Source organism: Giraffa tippelskirchi, chromosome 8, assembly GCF_054371585.1.
Source record: "Giraffa tippelskirchi isolate mGirTip1 chromosome 8, T2T-mGirTip1v1.2.pri, whole genome shotgun sequence".
In the NCBI taxonomy this organism is placed as follows: Eukaryota; Metazoa; Chordata; class Mammalia; order Artiodactyla; family Giraffidae; genus Giraffa; species Giraffa tippelskirchi.
The window spans coordinates 50633888-50654029 of NC_137282.1; the positions used below are offsets into that span (position 1 = coordinate 50633888).

The 20142-nt window shown below is 49.7% G+C and overlaps 1 protein-coding gene across 2 annotated transcripts in view; it reads left to right on the plus strand.

The window, feature by feature from the left end:
- ANKH (ANKH inorganic pyrophosphate transport regulator) overlaps positions 1 to 18051 on the plus strand; it is a 158965-nt gene extending 140914 nt beyond the window's left edge. For both annotated transcript variants that reach the window (XM_081520831.1, XM_081520832.1), the window contains 4 exons: positions 12034 to 12163; positions 14398 to 14521; positions 15519 to 15618; positions 16014 to 18051. In XM_081520831.1, the coding sequence (XP_081376957.1) occupies positions 12034 to 12163; positions 14398 to 14521; positions 15519 to 15618; positions 16014 to 16127 (468 nt within the window). In that variant the 3' untranslated portion in view covers positions 16128 to 18051. The remainder of the gene's footprint in view (positions 1 to 12033; positions 12164 to 14397; positions 14522 to 15518; positions 15619 to 16013) is intronic.
- The last annotated feature ends 2091 nt before the right edge of the window (positions 18052 to 20142 follow it).

The following is a 20142-nucleotide window of genomic DNA, read 5'->3' on the forward strand; positions in this document are numbered from 1 at the left end:
CAAATTCAATAAAGACTTTAAAAGTGATCCACATCAAAAAATCCTTAAAAACAAGAGGTCAGTTCCTGAGGGTGACCTAGGCTCACTCCTGTGGCTTCACTGGACCCACGAGCTGTCTGTTGGCCACCGGGGTGGTGAACACTGCGAGCCTCATTCCAGTCGTGGTACCATGCTGGTCCTGGCTGCGTCGCCAACAAGGACGGCCTGTTTGCGGCTTTGTTTCTGCTGGCCGCCCCACCCCCGCGCCCCGAGACTGCTTTCTCATTGTTCAGATTATCCAGGAGAAGAGAAGGACCTCTTGTGGATGGGGGCAGGGTGGGGTAGGGATGAAAAGGACCGAAGGTGCTGAAGTTGAGACTTTTCATTTGGTGCCCCTCCCAGTCTCTGGGTACTGGGTGCCATTGACCAGTTGAGCACCTTCAGACACCCCAGAAACTTGGGAGAGCAAGCCTTCTGAGTCCCCACGGCCAGGGTCAAACTCCTGGCCCCACTCCCCAATGCCATGATCCTGGGGCTAGGCTGAGGGTTGAATGACACCATTGGAAAAGAGCCTGATGTTGGGAAAGATTGAAGGTGAAAGGAGAAGGGGGCAGCAGAGGATGAGATAGTGGGATGGCATCACCGACTCAACAGACGTGAATTTGAGCAAATCTGGGAGATGGTGGAGGACAGAAGAGCCTGGCGTGCTGCAGTCTATGGGGTCACAAAGAGTCAGATACGACTCAGTGACTGAACAACAACAAAGGAAAGCTCTTGGCATACAGGAAGTTACTGATAAGAGTTACTGCTTTTCCCCTGAACTCCACCTCTGCCCGCCTTCACTCTTCTCTCCAAAACTTCAGTAGTCCAGCGTTCACTTTTTAAGTCGTTGTTAGTTGTAGATTTGAAGGCAATGGCACCCCACTCCAGTACTCTTGCCTGGAAAATCCCATGGACAGAGGAGCCTGGTGGGCTGCAGTCCATGGGGTCGCTGCGAGTCGGACACAACTAAGCGGCTTCGCTTTCACTTTTCACTTTCATGCATTGGAGAAGGAACTGGCAACCCGCTCCAGTGTTCTTGCCTGGAGAATCCCAGGGACAAGGAGCCTGGTGGGCTGCCGTCTACGGGGTCGCGCAGAGTCGGATACGACTGAAGCGACTTAGCAGCAGCAGCAGCAGTTGTAGATTTGAGGGATCGGTTGGTTTGTTCAGGGGAGATAAAAACAGTTGAGACTGGTCCCCAAATCCCTACTTTGTAATAGAATGACAGTACAAATCCACACGCGCATTCTTTTTTTTACATTTATTTTCTTGAGGTATAGTTGATTTACAATGTTGTGCTAATTTTTGATGTACAGCAGAGCAATTCAGTCATTTATATATATATATTTATTGTATGTATGTATGCACACACATTTTCACATTCTTTTCCATTGTGGTTTATTACAGGATATTGAATGTAGTTCCTTGTGCTGTACAGTAGTAGGACCCTGTAGTTTATTCATTTTACATATAATAGTTCGCATCTGCTAATCCCAAACTCCCAGTCCATCCCTTCTCCATCCCTCCTCCCCCTTGGCAACCACAGGTCTGTTCTCTATGTCTGTGAGTCTGTTTCTGTTTCCTAGATAAATTCATGTGTGTCATGTTTTAGATTCCGTATATAAATGATATCATATGGTACTTGTCTTTCTCCTTCTGACTTACTTCACTTAGTATCTGGAGAAGGGAATGGCAATGCACTCCAGTATTCTTGCCTGGAGAATTCCATGGACAGAGGGGTCTGGTGGGCTATAGTCTATGGGGTCACAAAGAGTCAGACACGACTGAGCGGCTACACTTTCTTTCTTTTCGTTTAGCACGATAACTTCTAGGTCCATCCATGTTGCTGCAAATGGCATTCTTTTTATGGCTGCTGCTGCTGCTGCTGCTAAGTCGCTTCAGTCGTGTCTGACTCTGTGTGACCCCGTAGACGGCAGCCAACCAGGCTCCTCCATCCCTGGGATTCTCTAGGCAAGAACACTGGAGTGGGTTGCCATTTCCTTCTCCAATGCATACAAGTGAAAAGTGAAAGTGAAGTCACTCAGTCGTATCCGACTCTTTGAGACCCCATGGACTGCAGCCCACCAGGCTCCTCCGTCCATGGGATTCTCCAGGCAAAAATACTGGAGTGGGCTGGGGTGCTGTTGCCTCCTCCGTTTTATGGCTGAGTAGTATTCTATCATATACATGTACCACATCTTTATCCATTCATCTGTTGATGGACATTCAGGTTGTTTCCATGTCTTGGCTGTTGTAAATAGTGCTGCCATGAACATAGGGATGCATATACCTTTTCGAATTATAGTTTTGTCCAGATATATGCTCAGGAGTGGAATTGCAGGATCATATGCAATCTAGTTGTTTGAGGACCCTCCATACTGTTCTCCATAGTCGTCATAATTTACATTCCCATGAACAGTCCATAGTGCATTCTTAAAATAATTAGCAGATGAACAAGCATATTGAGTTGTTATAAAGAGGTTCCAGATTTTTTTAACTTTTAAAAATTATGGTAGAAAACACCTCACCTATAACTTAGCGCCTGAACTTAGCCCGTGCTTAAGTGCACAGTTCAGTACCGCACCTGTCATCGCCATCTGTCCCCAGAACTCTGCATCTTGGGAAAGCGAAACTCTCTACCCATTAAACAATAAGTCTCCATCCCCCCACCCCACCCCCAGCCTCTAGCAAGCTCCGATTTGACTGCTGCTGCTAAGTCATTTCAGTCGTGTCCGACTCTGTGTGACCCCAGATATGGCAGCCCACCAGGCTCCTCTGTCCCTGGGATTCTCCAGGCAAGAATACTGGAGTGGGTTGCCGTTTCTTTCTCCGATTTGACTATTAACAGTCAAAAACGTAAAGGCTCAACATAAACTAAGATTGGAACTCTCTAGACATTCTTCCAATCGTGTAGGGAAAGAACATTCTGCAGAGATGGGATGGGCACAAGTTAACGATGGAGAGGCATCTGCGGGCTTAGTGCATGGCGCCCCCTGCTGTTTGAAGCATATTGTTTATTTCCGTCAACTCGTACTGATCAATTCTTCTCTGGTGGCTCAGATGGTAAAGAATCTGCCTGCAAGGCAGGAGACCCGGGTTCAGTCCCTGGGCCGGGAAGATTCCCTGGAGAAGGAAACGGCTACCCGCTCCAGTATTCTTGCCTGGAGAATTCCATGGACAGAGGAGCCTGGTGGACTACACACAGTATGTGGGGTCACAAAGAGTCAGACACGACTGAGCGACAAGTGTTAGTGTTAGTCAGTTAGTGTTACCAAGAATTTTAATCATCTTATATCTGAAAGGTGCACCAACTGCTCTTATGTGTATATGGCAGTTTCACTAAGTCTAAATGATAACAGAGGTGATTTAGTTTTCATATTCTTAAATGGATTTTTAAAATCACATCTGAAAATGGTAATATTAATATTTTATCAGAAATATGCTGTAACCATTGATGGTTGCATCAACCCCCTATGAGAAAGTATTCCAGGTAGATGTATAATAATAATTGTAACTAGCAACTAGCCACACCAAGAATATTGGGGGTACATAAACACTTTGTAAAAAGCTTTGCATGCTCTCTGGCTTAACCGAAAACCAAGCTCTGTTTCTCTCGGTAATAGATGTGGCTTGCTCCATCTGTTTCAGTTTACTAAAATTTTTACTGGCCTGACCTTACATTAAAAAGTCCCCCTTTTTATGTAGCTCCTCACTGTACCCTATTGTGATACTCACGGTCCTACCTCGTGCACTGAAGTATTTTTCTCCATCAACCTCTCCCATGACGCCCCTCTGTCTCCATGCCCACGTGACTGTTCACCATTTCAGAGGCTGGGTCAGTGGGCCCCGATCAGCAGCCCCGCAGGAGAGTGGCCCAATCTGTCTGGCGATGACTACAGGCTTGCTCCCGTCACCGCCTTTAAGGCTGCTCCCCAGGAATTGGGCTCATCAGCTTTATCACACGTGGTCTGCTTAAGCATTGCCACACTAGTAAAACAGCATTCTTTTTTCCTTCAAAATTGGGGCTCCCCCTGTTTCTATTTTGGCCACCTGACGCAAAGAACTGACTCATTTGAAAAGACCCTGACGCTGGGAAAGATTGAAGGCGGGAGGAGAAGGGGACGACAGAGGATGAGATGGTTGGATGGCATCACCGACTCAATGGACATGAGTTTGAGCAAGCTCCGGGAGATGGTGATGGACAGGGAAGCCTGGCGTGCTGCAGTCCATGGGGTTGCAAAGAGTTGGACACAACTGAGCAACTGAACTGGTTCTAAGAGTCAGTCCTGATGTGATGCTGTCGTTCCGTTGGGGATGTGGTGACTTCTCAGGGCCTCACCGTTTGCATTAGGAAAGCTCTTAGAAATGGCCCCGCCGGGTTCAGGGGGCCACCAGCAAATAGAGTGACTGTGGAGAGGACAGGCCAGGAGGGGCCCTCGTGGGCAGCCAGGCCTCTAGCTAAAGGAAGGCGGTGCTCAGTCAGTCACGTGACACCCTCTCACACCACACGTGGAGCGCTTAGCACATCTCATTAGTTCTCTTAACTTCAAACACCACCTGACCTGACCGTTTCTCACCTCCTGGTCCTAGGCCATCTCTCACCGGGATGGCTACAGTAGCCCTTCCCCCAACGGGGCTTGTCCCTGCTTCTGCACTTGGCCCCCCACCACCCCCCACAGCCTGTTCTCACATGACCTGTGATGTTGTTCAGTCACTGAGTCGTGTCTGACTCTCTGCGACCCCATGGACTGCAACACACCAGGCTTCCCTGTCTATCACCATCTCCCGGAGCTTGCTCAAACTCATGTCCATTGACTCGGTGATGCCATCCAACCATCTCATCCTCTGTTGTCCCCTTCTCCTCCTGCCTTCAATCTTTCCCAGCATCAGGGTCTTTTCCAATGAGTCGGCTCTTCGCATCAGGTGGCCAAAGTATTGGAGTTTCAGCTTCAGCCTCCGTCCTTCCAATGAGTATTCCGGGTTGGAGAGCCTGTCAAAGTAACAATCTGATCATATCACTCCTCCAATCCACAATGTCCCGAGGCTCCCAGAGTCACAACCATGCCCTACAGAACCCTTCAGAAATGCCCCCACCCCACCCTCCACCACACGAGTACAGACAACGCGATGTGCATCTGAGAGTCGAAAGGCCAAATGGCCTTCCTCAGGTCTCCGTCAGCTCTCTCTCAGAATAAGCCAGACAGGCATGTGTGTATCCGATATTGTCCAGCCTTGTTTTGCCCCCAACCCTACCTGCACCCCCATCCCCAAGTAAATCAAATTGGGCATTAGATGCACTTCCAAGACCCTCGCTGTAAAAGCCGAGCTGTCAGCCACCTCTGAAAGGTGCTCCTCCCTCTGAAACAAGACCGCTCCCGTCCCTGTCAGCAGCGCAGATGAAACGTGAACTGAAAGTGTTAGTTGCTCAGGTGTGTCTGACTCTTTGCGACCTCGTGGACTATAATCCACCAGGCTCCTCTGTCCATGGAATTTTCCAGGCAAGAATACTGGAGTGGATTTTCTCTAGCAGCTCTTCCTGACCCAAGGATCAAACCTGGGTCTCCCGCACTGCAGGCAGATTCTTCACTGTCTGATCCACCAGGGAAGCCCTGATTGACTTACTCTGTAAAGACAGTAAGAGGGGTCTCTTTTATTCTAAAATGTTTTCTGAACCAGAAAAAAAGAAGACACGCTTTTTGTGGAAAAACAGGAAAAAGTACAAAGAGGAAAATAAAATCGATGCTAATCTCAACACCCGCCGATAACCCCACAGTGAGCGCTATATTGTGGTCCCAGGAAACCTTTTACAGTGATGACAGCTAAGACTGATCACCTACGCTGTGCATGGCACCGATGGGAGCATTTTGTGCAGATCCCTGGCCCCTCAGCCTGGGCCACAGACATGCTGCAGTCTGGTCATCCAAGGTACGCTAAGGAGCTGGCGCCAGAGTGTAAATCAAGCCTGTAACCACCGCCTTGTATGTGGCATTGTTGAAGGTTAACCACTGGTTTACCCAGTGGAGACCTAAACCCAATTAAACATAAGTTGAACCCTTCTTTCTCAGTAAAACCTGCAAATAAAACTGATGCCCAGGGCGGACTATTTTAATTCAAAACAACTGCAATGTAGTCCACTTCTTCTAACTGCAGGGCATCAGAATGTCTGACAGTGCTAATCCTGATTACTCAGGGTAATGGAGACAGCTTTGTGAGTTCCTCAAAAGCATGGCCAACAGCTTCTGGAAATTAAACGAAAATCTGAGCCATTGGCAGTGTTCTTTCATGGAAAGGAATCCTCTCTGGACGTGTGGGAATGGATGTCCCAACATATTGGGTTTGGTTGTTCTCTGAGTTCAAATGCTGATGGAGACCATTAGCTTCTTCGAATTCTAATCCCTAGTTCTTGGGAAGGAGACTCAGTCCCAGGGGGGTCAGAGACTGACTCCAGATGAGGAAGGTCTTGAGAGAGATGGCCGTTGTATGATTCCAGTCACATTGAGTCAGATTGTAGGCCCAGAAGTGTTATTTCTGTAAGGTCGGGGCCTCCTTCATTCTTTCTGTACACTCGCATCCTATTTGGGAACCTCACTCTGCTGTGCTTAGCTGCTCAGTCGTGTCCGACTCTTTGTGACCCCATGGACTGTAGCCCACCAGGCTCCTCTGTCCATGGGATTCTCTAGGCAAGAATACTGGAGTGAGCTGCCCTGTCCTCTTCCAGGAGATCTTCCCAACCCAGGAATTGAACCTAGGTCTCCCACATTGCAGGCGGGCTCTTTACCCTCTGAGGCACCAGGAAAGCCCAAGAATCCTGGAGTGGGTAGCCTATCCTTTCTCCAGGGGATCTTCCTGACTCAGGGATCAAACCTGGGTCTCTTAGGTCTCCTGCATTGCCAGGCAGGTTCTTTACCACTAGCATCACCTGGGAAGACCAGATGGACTGCCAGAGAATTGCCTAGAATTATTTTAGACTTACAGAAGCCTTGTGAAGATAGCACAGACCCTTCACCCCACACTTGGTCTTACACTGCTATGGTACATTTGTCACGACTAAGAAACCAACCCCTCTACATTATTATGAACTAAACTCTACAGTTTATTCAGGCTTCCCAGGTGGCTCAGTGGCAAAGAATCTGTCTGCCAATGCATGAGACAGGGGTTCAATCCCTGGGTCAGGAAGATCCCCTGAAGAAGGAATGGGTATTCCAGTATTCTTGCCTGGAAAAATTCCTTGGACAGAGGAGCCTGGTGGGCCACAGTCCAAAGGCTGGCAGAGATTCTGATGAGGCTGAGCATGCGTGCATGCCACAGTTTATCAGATTTCACAAGCTTTTTCTTCACATCCTTTCTCTGTTCTAGCATCCTATCCACACTACCATGTCTCCTTAGCCTCGTCTGGTCTGTGAGAGTTCCTCAAACTTGGCTTGTCTTTGTGGCCTTGTTAGTTGCAAAGACTACTGGTTAGGTACTCATTTTGAGTTTGTCTGGGTTTTTTCTTGGCTTATAGGCTTTCCAGGGGAGAACCACAGAGGTAAATGGCCATTCTCATCCCATCTTATCAAGAGAGCCTGCTATCAACGTGACTTATCACTAGTGATGTTACCTTGATGGCCAAGACCGTATTTGCCAGGTTTCTCCCTGTCCTCTTTCTAGAGGGAAGTCACAGTCATCAGCCCACATTTCAGAGGTGGGAGATATGCTCCACCTCCCTGAGAGGAGAGTAGCTACATACATTACTTGGAATTGTGTGCTGGAGATTTGTCCCTGTTTATTTATTTAATTTGTTGCTCTTTGGCGGCACTGGGTGTTAGTTGAGGTGCTCGGGATCTTCACTGGGTCACGTGGGATCTCTCGTTGTGGTTCACGTGCTTAGCTGCTCCGAGGCACATGGGATCTTAGTTCCCAGGGATCGAACCATGTTCCCTGCTCGATTCTTAACCACTGGACCACCAGGTAAGTCTCCCCGTTTGTTTACTTAGTATAGTTTGTCATCGTTGTTTACTCGCTAACTCGTGTCTGACTCTGTGCAGCCCCATGGACTGTATAGCCCGCCAGGCTCCTCTGTCCATGGGATTTCCCAGGCAAGAATACTGGAGTGGGTTGCCATTTCCTTCTCCAGGGGATCTTCCCGACCCAGGGATTGAAGCTGCATCTCCAGCACTGGCAGGCGGGTCCTTTATCGCTGAGCCCCCAGGGAAGCAGTGTCTGTATATGAGCGATTATTGTATGCTACAGTCATGACTCCATCATTTGTAGTTGCTCTGACTCCTCCAGCTTTGCCACTGGAATCTCTCTCTTCTGGGTTCCTGTGTTTCAAGCTGATCATCTTGTACATTTCCCACCCTAGTCCTAGAATAAGCCATTTCTCCAAGAAGCCCTGGTTCTTTTTATTAGAGAATAAACAGAAAAACCAAGATCTGGGCAGCTAGTGGGTTGTTCTGTTTTGCTGGCTGCTTCCTAATGAGATAATGTTGAATGCAAACTCAGCAGCAGAAAACCCAGCCCTGCAGCGACTCCAAGAAACAAATCGTCTTCACTGTCAGTAGTTTATTAGGTTTGTGTTCTGGTTTGGAAATGTCAATGTCATTAGGCTCTGCAAATATTTGAAGAACACAGCATGTTCTGGTCAACTCAGAGGGCATAAGCTAAGCTGAAACTACTCTAGGTGAATGCATCAGAAAGACACTTTTCCTGAAATAGTCTTTGTTAGGTTACCTTGCAGAGTTTCCTGTTTTCTGAAACAGACTGGTTAAATCTCATCTGATTACAATGCTAGGGCTCAGTACATTTCTTGGAGAATTTTGACCCACAAATAGGTATTGCAGCTTGTAACCAACACTATACCTAATTCTGAGTTGCATGTATTCCTTTCTGGGCAATGCTGGAACCCATCTTTTTTTTTTTAAGAAGCAATCTGGAAGGCAAGGAGCATTTTCATACTGGAAACATGGGTCAGATTGGCGAAGGCTAACAGTCAAATTCAGAGACTTGAGGGAGATAAAGAAAGGAAGTGTCTATCCGTGTGGTATTTCTTCTCTTTGAACCTGTGATTGCTGAGGCCCAGATCAGACTGAGAGCATTCAGTTACTTTGCTCTAGAATGGCAACCCACTCCAGTAATCTGGCCTGGAAAATTCCATGGACAGGGGGGCCTGGTGGGCTACAGTCCATGGTGTTGTAAAGAGTCAGACACAACTGAGCGACTAAACAGAAAGACCCAACCTAGGCTGGAGGTGCGTGGGGCTGAAAACTCTGAAGAAGCACCTTAGTGGCATGTGGCCTTGACAGGGGCTTGTAGGGTGTGCTTGGTACAGATGGGTACCGCATGGAGAAGAGAGGGGCTTAATGGTACCAAGTTAAACCACACTGTGAATTTTAGAAATGATGTATCAATAAATGCAATGGAACTTTTATTCTATCTTGTATTTTTCAACATCTGGGAAAATATTCCATTTGATTTTCAAGGATGACAGACGTACTATCATTTAATCCTATTGCCTGATGCTAGTACTTCCACTTGGAGAAGACAATGGCACCCCACTCCAGTACTCTTGCCTGGAAAATCCCATGGACGGAGGAGCCTGGTAGGCTGCAGTCCATGGGGTCACTAAGAGTCAGACAAGACTGAGCAACTTCACTTTCACTTTTCACTTTCACGCATTGGAGAAGGAAATGGCAACCCACTCTAGTGCTCTTGCCTGGAGAATCCCAGGGACGGGGGAGCCTGGTGGGCTGCCATCTGTGGGGTCGCACAGAGTTGGACACGACTGAAGCGACTTAGCAGCAGTACTTCCACTGCATATTTGACAAGAAGGGAAAAATACTTCCTTAGATCTAACAAGCCTCCCTCCTGAGAAGCTCTATTAGAGATCCTTCAAGCCTTACTGCTTTGCTTTCAAGGGACCAGAACTAGAGTCACCTGCTCAGGGTACTTATGGCAGTGTCTCCATTAATATGGGTGCCCTCACTATCTCGAGGCCTGAGGTTGGACTTTCTCCTCCAGGGGTTACTGGCCCTCTCCTCCAGGGCAGTGGAAAGCCTCCAGGTGGACATTATCAGTGCCAAGAAGTTGGTGGGAGAAACTAATCTTTGTTGCAGGTGCTTGCTCACACCTTCCTTCTGACATGCAGTTACCCCCTTCAATTTCCTCAGTTTGTTGTCATTTAAAAGCCACTTTACAGCGATTTTGCAAGGCACAGAGAGGCTGTATTATCTCATATTCAAATAATCATTGGTTACAAACTAAGTAAAGCCTGCCTATGACTTTCCTGGAAGCTCAAAATTTTTTTTTTTTAGCAGAATGCAGCCTAGAGAGCTCACTCCAGCCAGTGAGGAAACCCCAGATAGCTTATCCTCCACAAGTTCTGATCAAGTCCAGAGTTGGGGTGATGCTCACTTAGCACTTAATGCTTTATAGCTGTGGGAAATATTTGGAAGGAGGGATGATCTAGCTACCAGTCAAGAAAAGGAACTGAGTCACAGTACTGTGCTCAGTGTGGTTATGAAGCTGTCCTGTAAAACTGCCACCACACCTCGGCTGTAGGCATGAATGACTAACTGGTAACCAGCTTTGCAGTGGGAAAAGATGGCAGGGCCGGCCACTCGGTAATAAAGCCTCTGAGTTGTTAGATCTAAGGAAGTATTTTTCCCTTCTTGTCAAATATGCAGTGGAAGTACTGGCATCAGGCAATAGGATTAAATGATAGTATGTCTGTCATCCTTGAAAATCAAATGGAATATTTTCCCAGATGTTGACAAATACAAGATAGAATAAAAGTTCCATTGCACTTATAAAAGTGAAACATATTGATAATAGATCCACCAAGGTGTTTTTTAATGAATTTCCACATGACATAGTAATAGAACCAGTCTAATTCCATGAAACTTAATTTACTCAAAGCCTAAATGTTGTTATGGGCTTCCCAGGTGGCGCCAGTGGTAAGGAATCCACCTGCCAATGCAGGAGGTGCAAGAGATGTGGTTCAGTCCCTGGGTCAGGAAGATGCCCTGGAGTAGGAAATGGCAGCCCACTTGCCTGGAGAATTCTCCAGCCAATTGCCTGGAGAATTCCACGGACAGAGGAGCCCATATTCTAAAACTTCAGAGTTCTGTTTCTGTTGTTGTATTGTGTCCAACACTTCACGACCCCATAGACTGTAGCCTGCCAAGGCTCCTCTGTCCAGGGGATTTCCCAGAAAAAATACTGGAATGGGTTGCCTATTTCCTTCTCCAAGGGATCTTCCTGACCCAGGAATCTAACTTGAGTCTCTCGTGTCTCCTGCATTGGCAAGCAGATCCTTCACTGCTGAGCCACGAGGGAACGACTGCAATTCACTTTATAATGTATTCACTTTCATTTTAGAGAAGAACCACTTGCATCTTAAGAAACGCAGAGAAGTATTTTATGAAATTGGCATTTAACTTGGCCAAGTGTTAGACAAATTGGCATTTGTCTAACACTCTCTCCCAAAGTTATATTGTTAAATTTTTGAATTCAGTTTTTCTATTGATTATACCTACACAAAGCTTAAAAGTCAGCCCCCTAAGGGCTGGCCCCCAACAGTAGCTTTTCTCCCAGCCTGCTCCACCCCTTCTCCTACTCCCAGATCTGATTCAGTGGAGTTCTGCATGCATCCAGATACTGTCAGATCACTTTTTATTATTTGGTTAAAGTTGCAAAAATTACATTAATACACATGTTCACCCTGAACTGAGTTGTCCAGCCACCTATGTAAACTTTCCACATTGGTGTGGCTACCTGCTCAGATGCCTGCCTGCCACCTGGGCCCCCCTGCCAGGCTACCTGTGGGGCAGGTGTGATGAATGGGCCAGGGTCTTACCTGTGTCAGGTTAGAAGAGAGCAAGGCAGTGGCGCTTGAGGACCCATGTGCCAGCCCCCTAATTGGACACGTTCACCCTCTTTCCTAGCTCCTCGGGGCCGTGTAATACCTGTCACATTTCACTCCTTTACACCTTTTTCTAATAACCTTGCTTCCTGCCCTTTTTCCCCTGGCAGCTCTGTTTTGTGATGTTCTGGACTCCCAACGTTTCCGAGAAGATTCTGATAGACATCATCGGCGTGGACTTTGCCTTTGCAGAACTCTGTGTTGTTCCCTTGCGTATCTTCTCCTTCTTCCCGGTTCCAGGTAAAGGAAAACAGTGAATGAAAGACAAATTCCTAATCACTCTTACACCCGATTCAGTTTTCTTTCTTTAGAAATATTACCAGTTCTGTCACAAGCAAAATAAACATATACACTTAAGAGTTTCACGCTGGAGTAAAATGATGTGAAGATATTATCCAGCGGGTTGAAAGTTTGAGAAGCGAGTCAAACAGGCATAATTTGTTTCTTAAAGGACAGTGGTTGCAGACTCAGTAGATAGAACCTGAAGGGATAGTATGAGTTGTTTCAGGGGCAGTAGAACCATTCCCTGTCTTCACTGTGGCGACTGGTGACACAAATCTAAGCACCTAATGAGATTCTAAAAGGACTGCTGGAGAAAAGAATCCAGGGGTAAGGCTGTGGTCAGAAATGGGCTGTGGGGCCAGCCGACGCCAGGGCTGATGGCTCACCTGCCACCCTGAGCTGTTCCCGTCAGGCCAGGAGCTGCCCCTGCTCCTAAATGTCAAGCATTCCTGGTGGCTGCCTGGGGTGCTGCCTGGTCCTTGGGGCTGGGGCGGGACACCAGGGGGCCCAAGGGTTGGCGCCACCTGGAGATCAAGGCACGAGTTGTTGACTCGACTCCCCACTCTGGACCTGAGGAGGGGCTGGAGGTCCCAGAGCTAGGACTGGGGTAGGACTCTGAATCTCCCCTCCATGCCCCTTCCTCACCTGTCAAACCAAGGGCTTGAAGACAGCTGATCCCACCTATCTTTGCAACCTGCTGGCTTTGGGCTCATCAGGTTAGCATCCGGCCTGTGCAGCCAAACCCAAGTGAGCGCCTGTACCTCAAAATTCAATGCTTCCACCCGGGGGAAGGAGGAACACAGCGTCAGATGCAGATTCTTCCTCCAAATTGGACAAGAGCTTTTACCCCAGGAGTGAGCACTTCCTCCCCCTCCGTAGGTCTGTGCCTTGTGCCGCCCCACGTGGGATAAAGGACTAGGCCTCCTTTTTCCTCAAACCCCGCCCAGTTTCAGATCAACCCTAAATGTCTGCAAAGGTCCGTCTAGTTTCTCCAGCAGTCATGTATGGATGTGAGAGTTGGACTATAAAGAAAGCTGAGCACCGAAGAATTGATGCTTTTGAACTGTGGTGTTGGAGAAGGCTCTTGAGAGTCCCTTGGACTGCAAGGAGATCCAACCAGTCCATCCTAAAGGAAATCAGTCCTGAATATTCATTGGAAGGACTAATGTTGAAGCTGAAGCTCCAATACACTGGCCACCTGATGCGAAGAACTGACTCATTTGAAAAGACCCTGATGCTGGAAAAGATTGAAGGTGGGAGAAGGGGACAACAGAGGATGCGATGGTTGGCTGGCATCACCGATTCGACGGACATGAGTTTGAGTAAACTTCAGGAGTTGGTGATGGACGGGGAGGACTGGCGTGTTGCAGTCTATGGGGTCGCAAAGAGACGGACACGACTGAGCGACTGAACTGAACTGAAATGTCCCCCAAAGGCGTCTGCTCCCGGGATCAGCCGGTCATCACTGACACACCCTCCGTGGAGCCCCTCCTGGACGCTGGGGCCGGTGCCCTGCCTGCGCTCCCGAAGCTCACAGATCAGGCTGGGGAGACAGGGTACGGGGAACCCGCTGTGAGGTCTTTGTGAGGCGTGGACAGATGGAGCCGGCCCAGGCCCACGGTCGGGAGGCTGCGGAAGAAACCCGAAAGTGAGCCGGGCCTCCTTTTCGCCACGCACCTTCTTCGCCACGCCCACTTCTCGCCCTCTTCTTCGCCCCGCCCCCCTGCACGGGGAAACCCAGCCTCCCATCCTGCTTCTCTGCTTCGGGAATCAAACTGGACCACCGTTAAGTCTCCGGTCTTCTCTGACTTTTCCTAGACAGGCGTGATGGGAGCTTGAGGCTGGGTGGGGGTGAGAGGGGGTGGAGGGAGTGGCAGCACCACCCCTTCATCCCCCAGCCCCCGCCCAGTGGGGAGAGGACGTTTAAGGACTGTGCTGCGCATGGAGCTGGGGGCGGGGGGGGGGGTGTAGGGTGGAGACAGGGGAGGGGCTCCTCCAAACCCCGAGGCAGGGATCAGGAACTGCGGCAGGAAGATGCGCCCAGGGCGGCAGCCGCAGGGCCTTGGTCCCACCCAGCCGCCCCCGAGACCCAGGATGTGCTGCCGCGGGCGGGTTCTGGGGTGGTGGGTGATAGAAGCAGCAGGATGGGGAGAAGGGGGGCGTTGCTGACCAGTCCTTGGTTCTCCCTCCAGTCACCGTGAGGGCCCATCTGACCGGGTGGCTGATGACCCTGAAAAAGACCTTCGTCCTGGCACCCAGCTCCGTGCTGCGGATCATTGTTCTCATCACCAGCCTCGTGGTTCTTCCCTACCTGGGGTACGTGGTGGTGGGGGTGGGGAGAGAGCGTTGGACTATGGGATCCTGCTGCCATTGGTCCTTCCCTACCTGGGGTACGTGTTGGAGGGGGGGGATGAGGGGGTGCTATGGGATCCTGCTGCCACCAAGGCACTCTGTCCAGAAGATTAAATCAGCTTTTTTTCCTGGGAAATGCCCAAGAGTGTATAGAGTTAGAAATGCGGAGTGATGCCTCCTTTCTCTGCCCAGGGAACCAGGTTGAAGGCTGTTGAGATCCATTCTAGAAAAGCACTTTCAGGGATCAGGCCCACCCACACCTGATCAGCACTGAGCATCCACCGTGGTGTGGTGGGCAGGGGCAAGGTGAAAAACGCAAAGGAGTGAGCGAGGATGTTGCCTTTGTTCTCTCTCCTGCTGCTGCTAAGTCGCTTCAGTCGTGTCTGACTCTGTGCGACCCTATAGACAGCAGCCCACCAGGTTCCTCTGTCCCTGGGATTCTCCAGGCAAGAATACTGGAGTGGGTTGCCATTTCCTTCTGCAATGCATGCATGCATCCTAAATCGCTTCAGTCATGTCCGACTCTGTGCGACTCTGTGGACAGCAGCCCACCAGGCTCCTCTGTCCATGGGATTCTCCAGGCAAGAATACTGGAGTGGGTTGCCATTTCCTTCTCCATCTCTCTCCTGGGACCCCGTCTATTGGGAAACTGCACTCTACAGAGAGGAGGGGCGGGATGCTGTGAGCACACAGGCCGGGTGGCGAGACGTGCCCCTTCCCCAGCAGATGCTGAGCTGAGACCTGAAGCAGGAGTGGGAGTCGCAGGGCCCGGAGGGAGTCCCAGGCCGCTCTCCCATCCAGGTAGAATATTTATTAGGTGCAGCGCTAACAGGCAGATCTCGAAGGCAATCGTCCGGCCCCCCTGTCGCCTACACCTTTCCTGAGTTTTGGCTGGGTTTTGATTCTCTGTGCCTCCGCGGGGTTTTTAACAGACAGATGCCCTTTGCGTTCTCATCCCCAGGGTACATGGAGCCACCCTGGGCGTGGGCTCCCTCCTCGCGGGGTTTGTGGGAGAATCCACCATGGTCGCCATAGCAGCGTGCTACGTCTATAGGAAACAGGTGAGAGAGGGCGACAGAACCGCACCCCAGCCTGGCACGCCCCGTGGTGTAGGAGGCTGCACGTGGCCATGAGGAAGAGGGGCGGGGAGGGCATCAGGAGGTGGTGTCCTCGGGCAATGCCAGGTCTCCATAGATGATGAGAGGGGAGATGGGAGACAGGAGCCCCCTACCCCGGCCAGTGCTTCACAGAGCCAGGCACACAGCCAACTCCCGAGTCACCCCGCTGAAAGGAACATGAGGACCTAAAAATGCAGCCTCAGCGAGGTTGCCCCCAACCATAAACGAGATCCAAGTCCATGGCGAGGGGTCCCCTGAGACCTCTGCCACGCTGTGTCCCCACCCTACCCGGCCCCAGCCCCAGCCCCAGCCCCGCTGATGCGTCTTCTCTGGTCTAGAAAAAGAAGATGGAGAACGAGTCGGCCGCCGAGGGGGAGGACTCGGCGATGACGGACATACCTCCGGCGGAGGAGGGCACGGACATCGTCGAGATGAGGGAGGAGCAGGAATGAGGCCGCCCCCCACCCCCCCACCCCAGGCGGGCGCCGCAGGGACAGCCCAGGTGATGCCCCAGCGCCGCCATCTGCTCCTCCCCGACGTGTTTTCTTCCACTTTCGTGGGTTTTTTTTTTTTTTTTTTTTGGTTTTGGTTTGGGTAACAAAGAGGCCTTGATCTAAAGGTTTCACGGACACTCTGGCATACCGGGTGTGCCCACGCTCATGAGGGGACCTGTGGAACGGTCTCACCACTGCTTTGTGGAAACAAAACAACTGACCATGCCCCCGCTTCGTGAAAACCCCAAAGACATAGCCACCTTGTAGTCGCCTCCCCCCCCTCGCCCGTCCTGGACAATCTCCACTTGGAACCAAAGGACCGCGGCTGTGCCGTCCAGCGCCCCCTCGGCCACCACCGCCCCGCAGGCCGCAGGCTCACCCTGTCCCCTTGCATCGCTCAAGAATCACCAGGTGTCAGACAACTCGGCTTTGATTGGCTTCCCGGTCACATGGCTGTGCCAAGGGCTGTGGCCCAGAGGCCTCCCACCGTGGCATCATGAACCCGCTGCCACATCCGGGCCGAGGGCGGGTCCAGCTGCAGCCCGGGGTGGCCGTCCGCACTGAGGAATGGATGTGCAAACGCGCTGGACCGATGGACGGCCGGAAATAATCTCCGGCGGGAAGGTTAGAGGTGCCCCAGGAGCAGCACGCTGACAACATGCCAACGACAGCATTCACCTGGCCGCTTCGTGGATCAGCGTGTGCGCTTGCTGTCACACCAGCCGTGCACGTACGAGAGCTGCCTTGTCAAACTTGTCCCAAAGCCTGTCCCCCCATCACCGCGTCCCTGGGCATGAGTTTCCCCGAAGGCTTGTTTTTCACTCACCTTTCCTGAAGATGGCACTAAAGCAAGGGAGAAGGAGCATTCTAACTTTACATTTTAGTCTTTATAAAGTGAACTGAAGCTTTAAGTCATAATCTAGCATTCTAATGCCAGGTTGCTATGTCGTCGCTTTGGAAGTAGATTTATGACCTGGTCCTGCCATTCCTAGTCCTAACCCTGGGGTACAGGTAATTCCAAGTGTTCTTCTGTACTCGCCTCTCACGTCACATGAGAAAGCAAGACATTTTATAAACGACAGCAAAGTCACTATGTGATATTCCCTGAAATGACACATTTGAAATCCATTCAGTGCAGTATATTTTTCTAAGTTTTGGAAAGCGGGTTTTTTCTTTAAAAAATTATGGACACGGTTCACTAAATTCTTGATTTAGTCAAAATTCCTAGACGGAAAGAACCTAAACACAAAAATATTTTAAAGATATAAATATATACTGTATATGTTATGTAATTTATTTTAGGCTATAATACATTTCCTATTTTCGCATTTTCAATAAAATGTCTCTAATACAATACGGTGATTGCCTGTGTGCTCAACATACCTGCAGTGGAAACGTATTGTATCGATGAACAGTGTGTCTTGTTTGCAGCGGTTTTACAGTGTGTCCTTTGTATTCAAATGTAAGGGTCAGTCAGTGACAAGAGAACTATTTTTCATTATGAGTAACAGGGGTGTAAATGGGTCAGCTGATGTAGACCGTAGTGGAAATAGAAATATACGCTCGCAGGGCAAAGAAGTCAAGCCTTTTGCGTTTATTGCTTTCAGTGCCATGTAATCATATCATTCCTCATAGAAAAAAGAATGTAAGGGCTCAGAGACAGCCATGAACATTCACAGGGTTCCTTCACACGTCTGGACACCCAGTGACCACTGGGGGACAAATTCTCATGGGCTTCCTCTGAGTGGTTTTTCCACTTAGAATTAAGACGCATCGCTTTGGGGTGGTTACAGGGGGCAGATCTGAGAAGATGGGGGGAAATCTAATTGTATCGGCTTTTTTAAAATACATGACTAGAAAATTAAACGGCAGTATTTTTTAACATGTGTGACTAGTATTTCATGCTTGTGGTGTTGGAACCTAAAGAGTACATTGAAAAAGCAAATCCGTTCCCTCCAGATCGGGGCAGACCAGCTAGATTCTTCATTATGCAGCTAGAACACGGCATTATAACATCAGAGACATCTTCTGTGATAAAGAAGGGTGGACTGTGGTATTTTTTAGCGTTTCGGAAAACACAGGAAGGACGCCCAGACCCAGGCCACAATGAGAGGGCAACAGTTGTGCAAAATCTTTCTCCTTGAGTTGCACGCCCCCTCCTCCATTTGCTTGGGCTGCCTAAGTTACTCACGTCACAGCTTGGGCTCCCAAGCACACACCTTAGCTTCTAAAGCAAAACCCACTGCCGGAAGGTTCTTCTGCAGCTGTTCAAGAGACGGGAGAGGAATGGGGATGGGTCTCCTTCCCACATTTCAGGGGGACAGCAGGGCACCCCTTTGACTTGACCACCCCCCGCCCCCAAAGAAACATTCCCCCTGACACAGGTTTCTTTTCTCATGCACGTTACTCAGCTGACAGAGGGCACCATGCCTGCAAAGTCTCAGGTCAAGGACCATGGAAAGACCAAAAGTGGCTTTCTCAGTGGGGACGCATGCCTCATAAATGCACAGGACCTAAAACCACAGGGGGTGTACAGCTGCTTTTATTTAGATGCTAAGAAGTGAGCATGGACCACTCACAGTGGTCTTCCCATCTTGAAGGCCTTCTCTGGGCCAGCTCAGGTCAAGAGCTGAGGTCGTGTGGTCTCTGCTTTCTGGGGGGGCACCGGTGAGCTCATTCCTGACGCATCTCTGTGGGTTCTGAGCTGGACCTGAGCGTCCCTGGCGTCGATGATACACCAAGATCTGAGCCAAGAGGAAGCTGTCCGGGCTTGCTCCAGCAAAGTCAGGACGGGGCGGGACCTGCCGGCCACCACTCAGCTCAGGGCTCCTCGAGAGGTCTGCACACCCGGTTTGCACGACAGCTGGGACCCCTCACCTGCTTGGCACTCTTTAATTTGGGCACGAAGGCCACTGCTTTACGTCACCGTGTTTAAGAGCCGGGGGTGCCCGCTCGCTGCCTGCCTCGGCTGTTCTTGTTCCACAGTCCATCTTCTCGGTTTTGCATGTATGTTTTGTTTTGCTTTTTTCGCACTAGCAGGTGATTTGGCTCTGGAAATGTCCGGAGACAGCCAATTACTTTCATAAATGGAAATTTTCAGCGTTGGTTTAGGCTATGTCAAGTGGGACCAAGTAAACATGCCTGCAGTCGTAAGTTATCACTCCCTGAGTTCTCCCAATATGTAACCACAGGCGACCCATGAGGAGAGAGGCCCAGGGGGCCCACTCTGGTCCAGCTCTATAGAGCAGTCCAGGGGCACTTCCCAGCCCCCCGGCAGCCTTGTCTGGTCTCTGTTGGGGTTAGGATAATCACTGCAGGTCCCTAACATCAGAAAAGTTATTCAATGACACCTTTAGAACAAGAAGTGTAAAACTTAACGGCTTCCTACCCTCCTGATTCATTCTCATTTGAGGGTCTTCTGGAAGAAAGGGGTAGGGGGAGATGCACATTTTTGTACCCTTAATTCCCAGAAACACATCTGTTTAAACACTCAATGGTTCTCTGCCTGGATTCTTTTTCTTACTTCAAACTGAAGTGGGAGCCTGAGCAAGTATTTATATTGTTGTATCAAATGACATTATCTTGAAAAATATTTTCTTATATTTAAAAATTTTTTTCTCCATCTGCAACTCTCTATGCAGACCAGTGCCCAAGACAGCATGAACTGGTGTGTACTAATTAGCCAGGGTTTCTGGCCTCTTTGCAGGTCCGTGCGTGCTGTCGCTTCAGTCATGTCCGACTCTTCGCAACCCTATGGGCTGTAGCCCGCCCGGCTCCTCTGTCCATGGGATTCTCCAGGCAAGAATACTGAAATAGATTGCCATGTCCTCCTCCAGGGCATCTTCCTGATCCAGGAATCGAACCCACATCTCTTTATGTTTCCTGAGCCACTGGGGAAGCCTCTTTGCAAGTGAGCTGACCTCTAAACTTAGGATGAAGTCTTCATCAATCAAAGCAATGCAAGGTCCAGGAA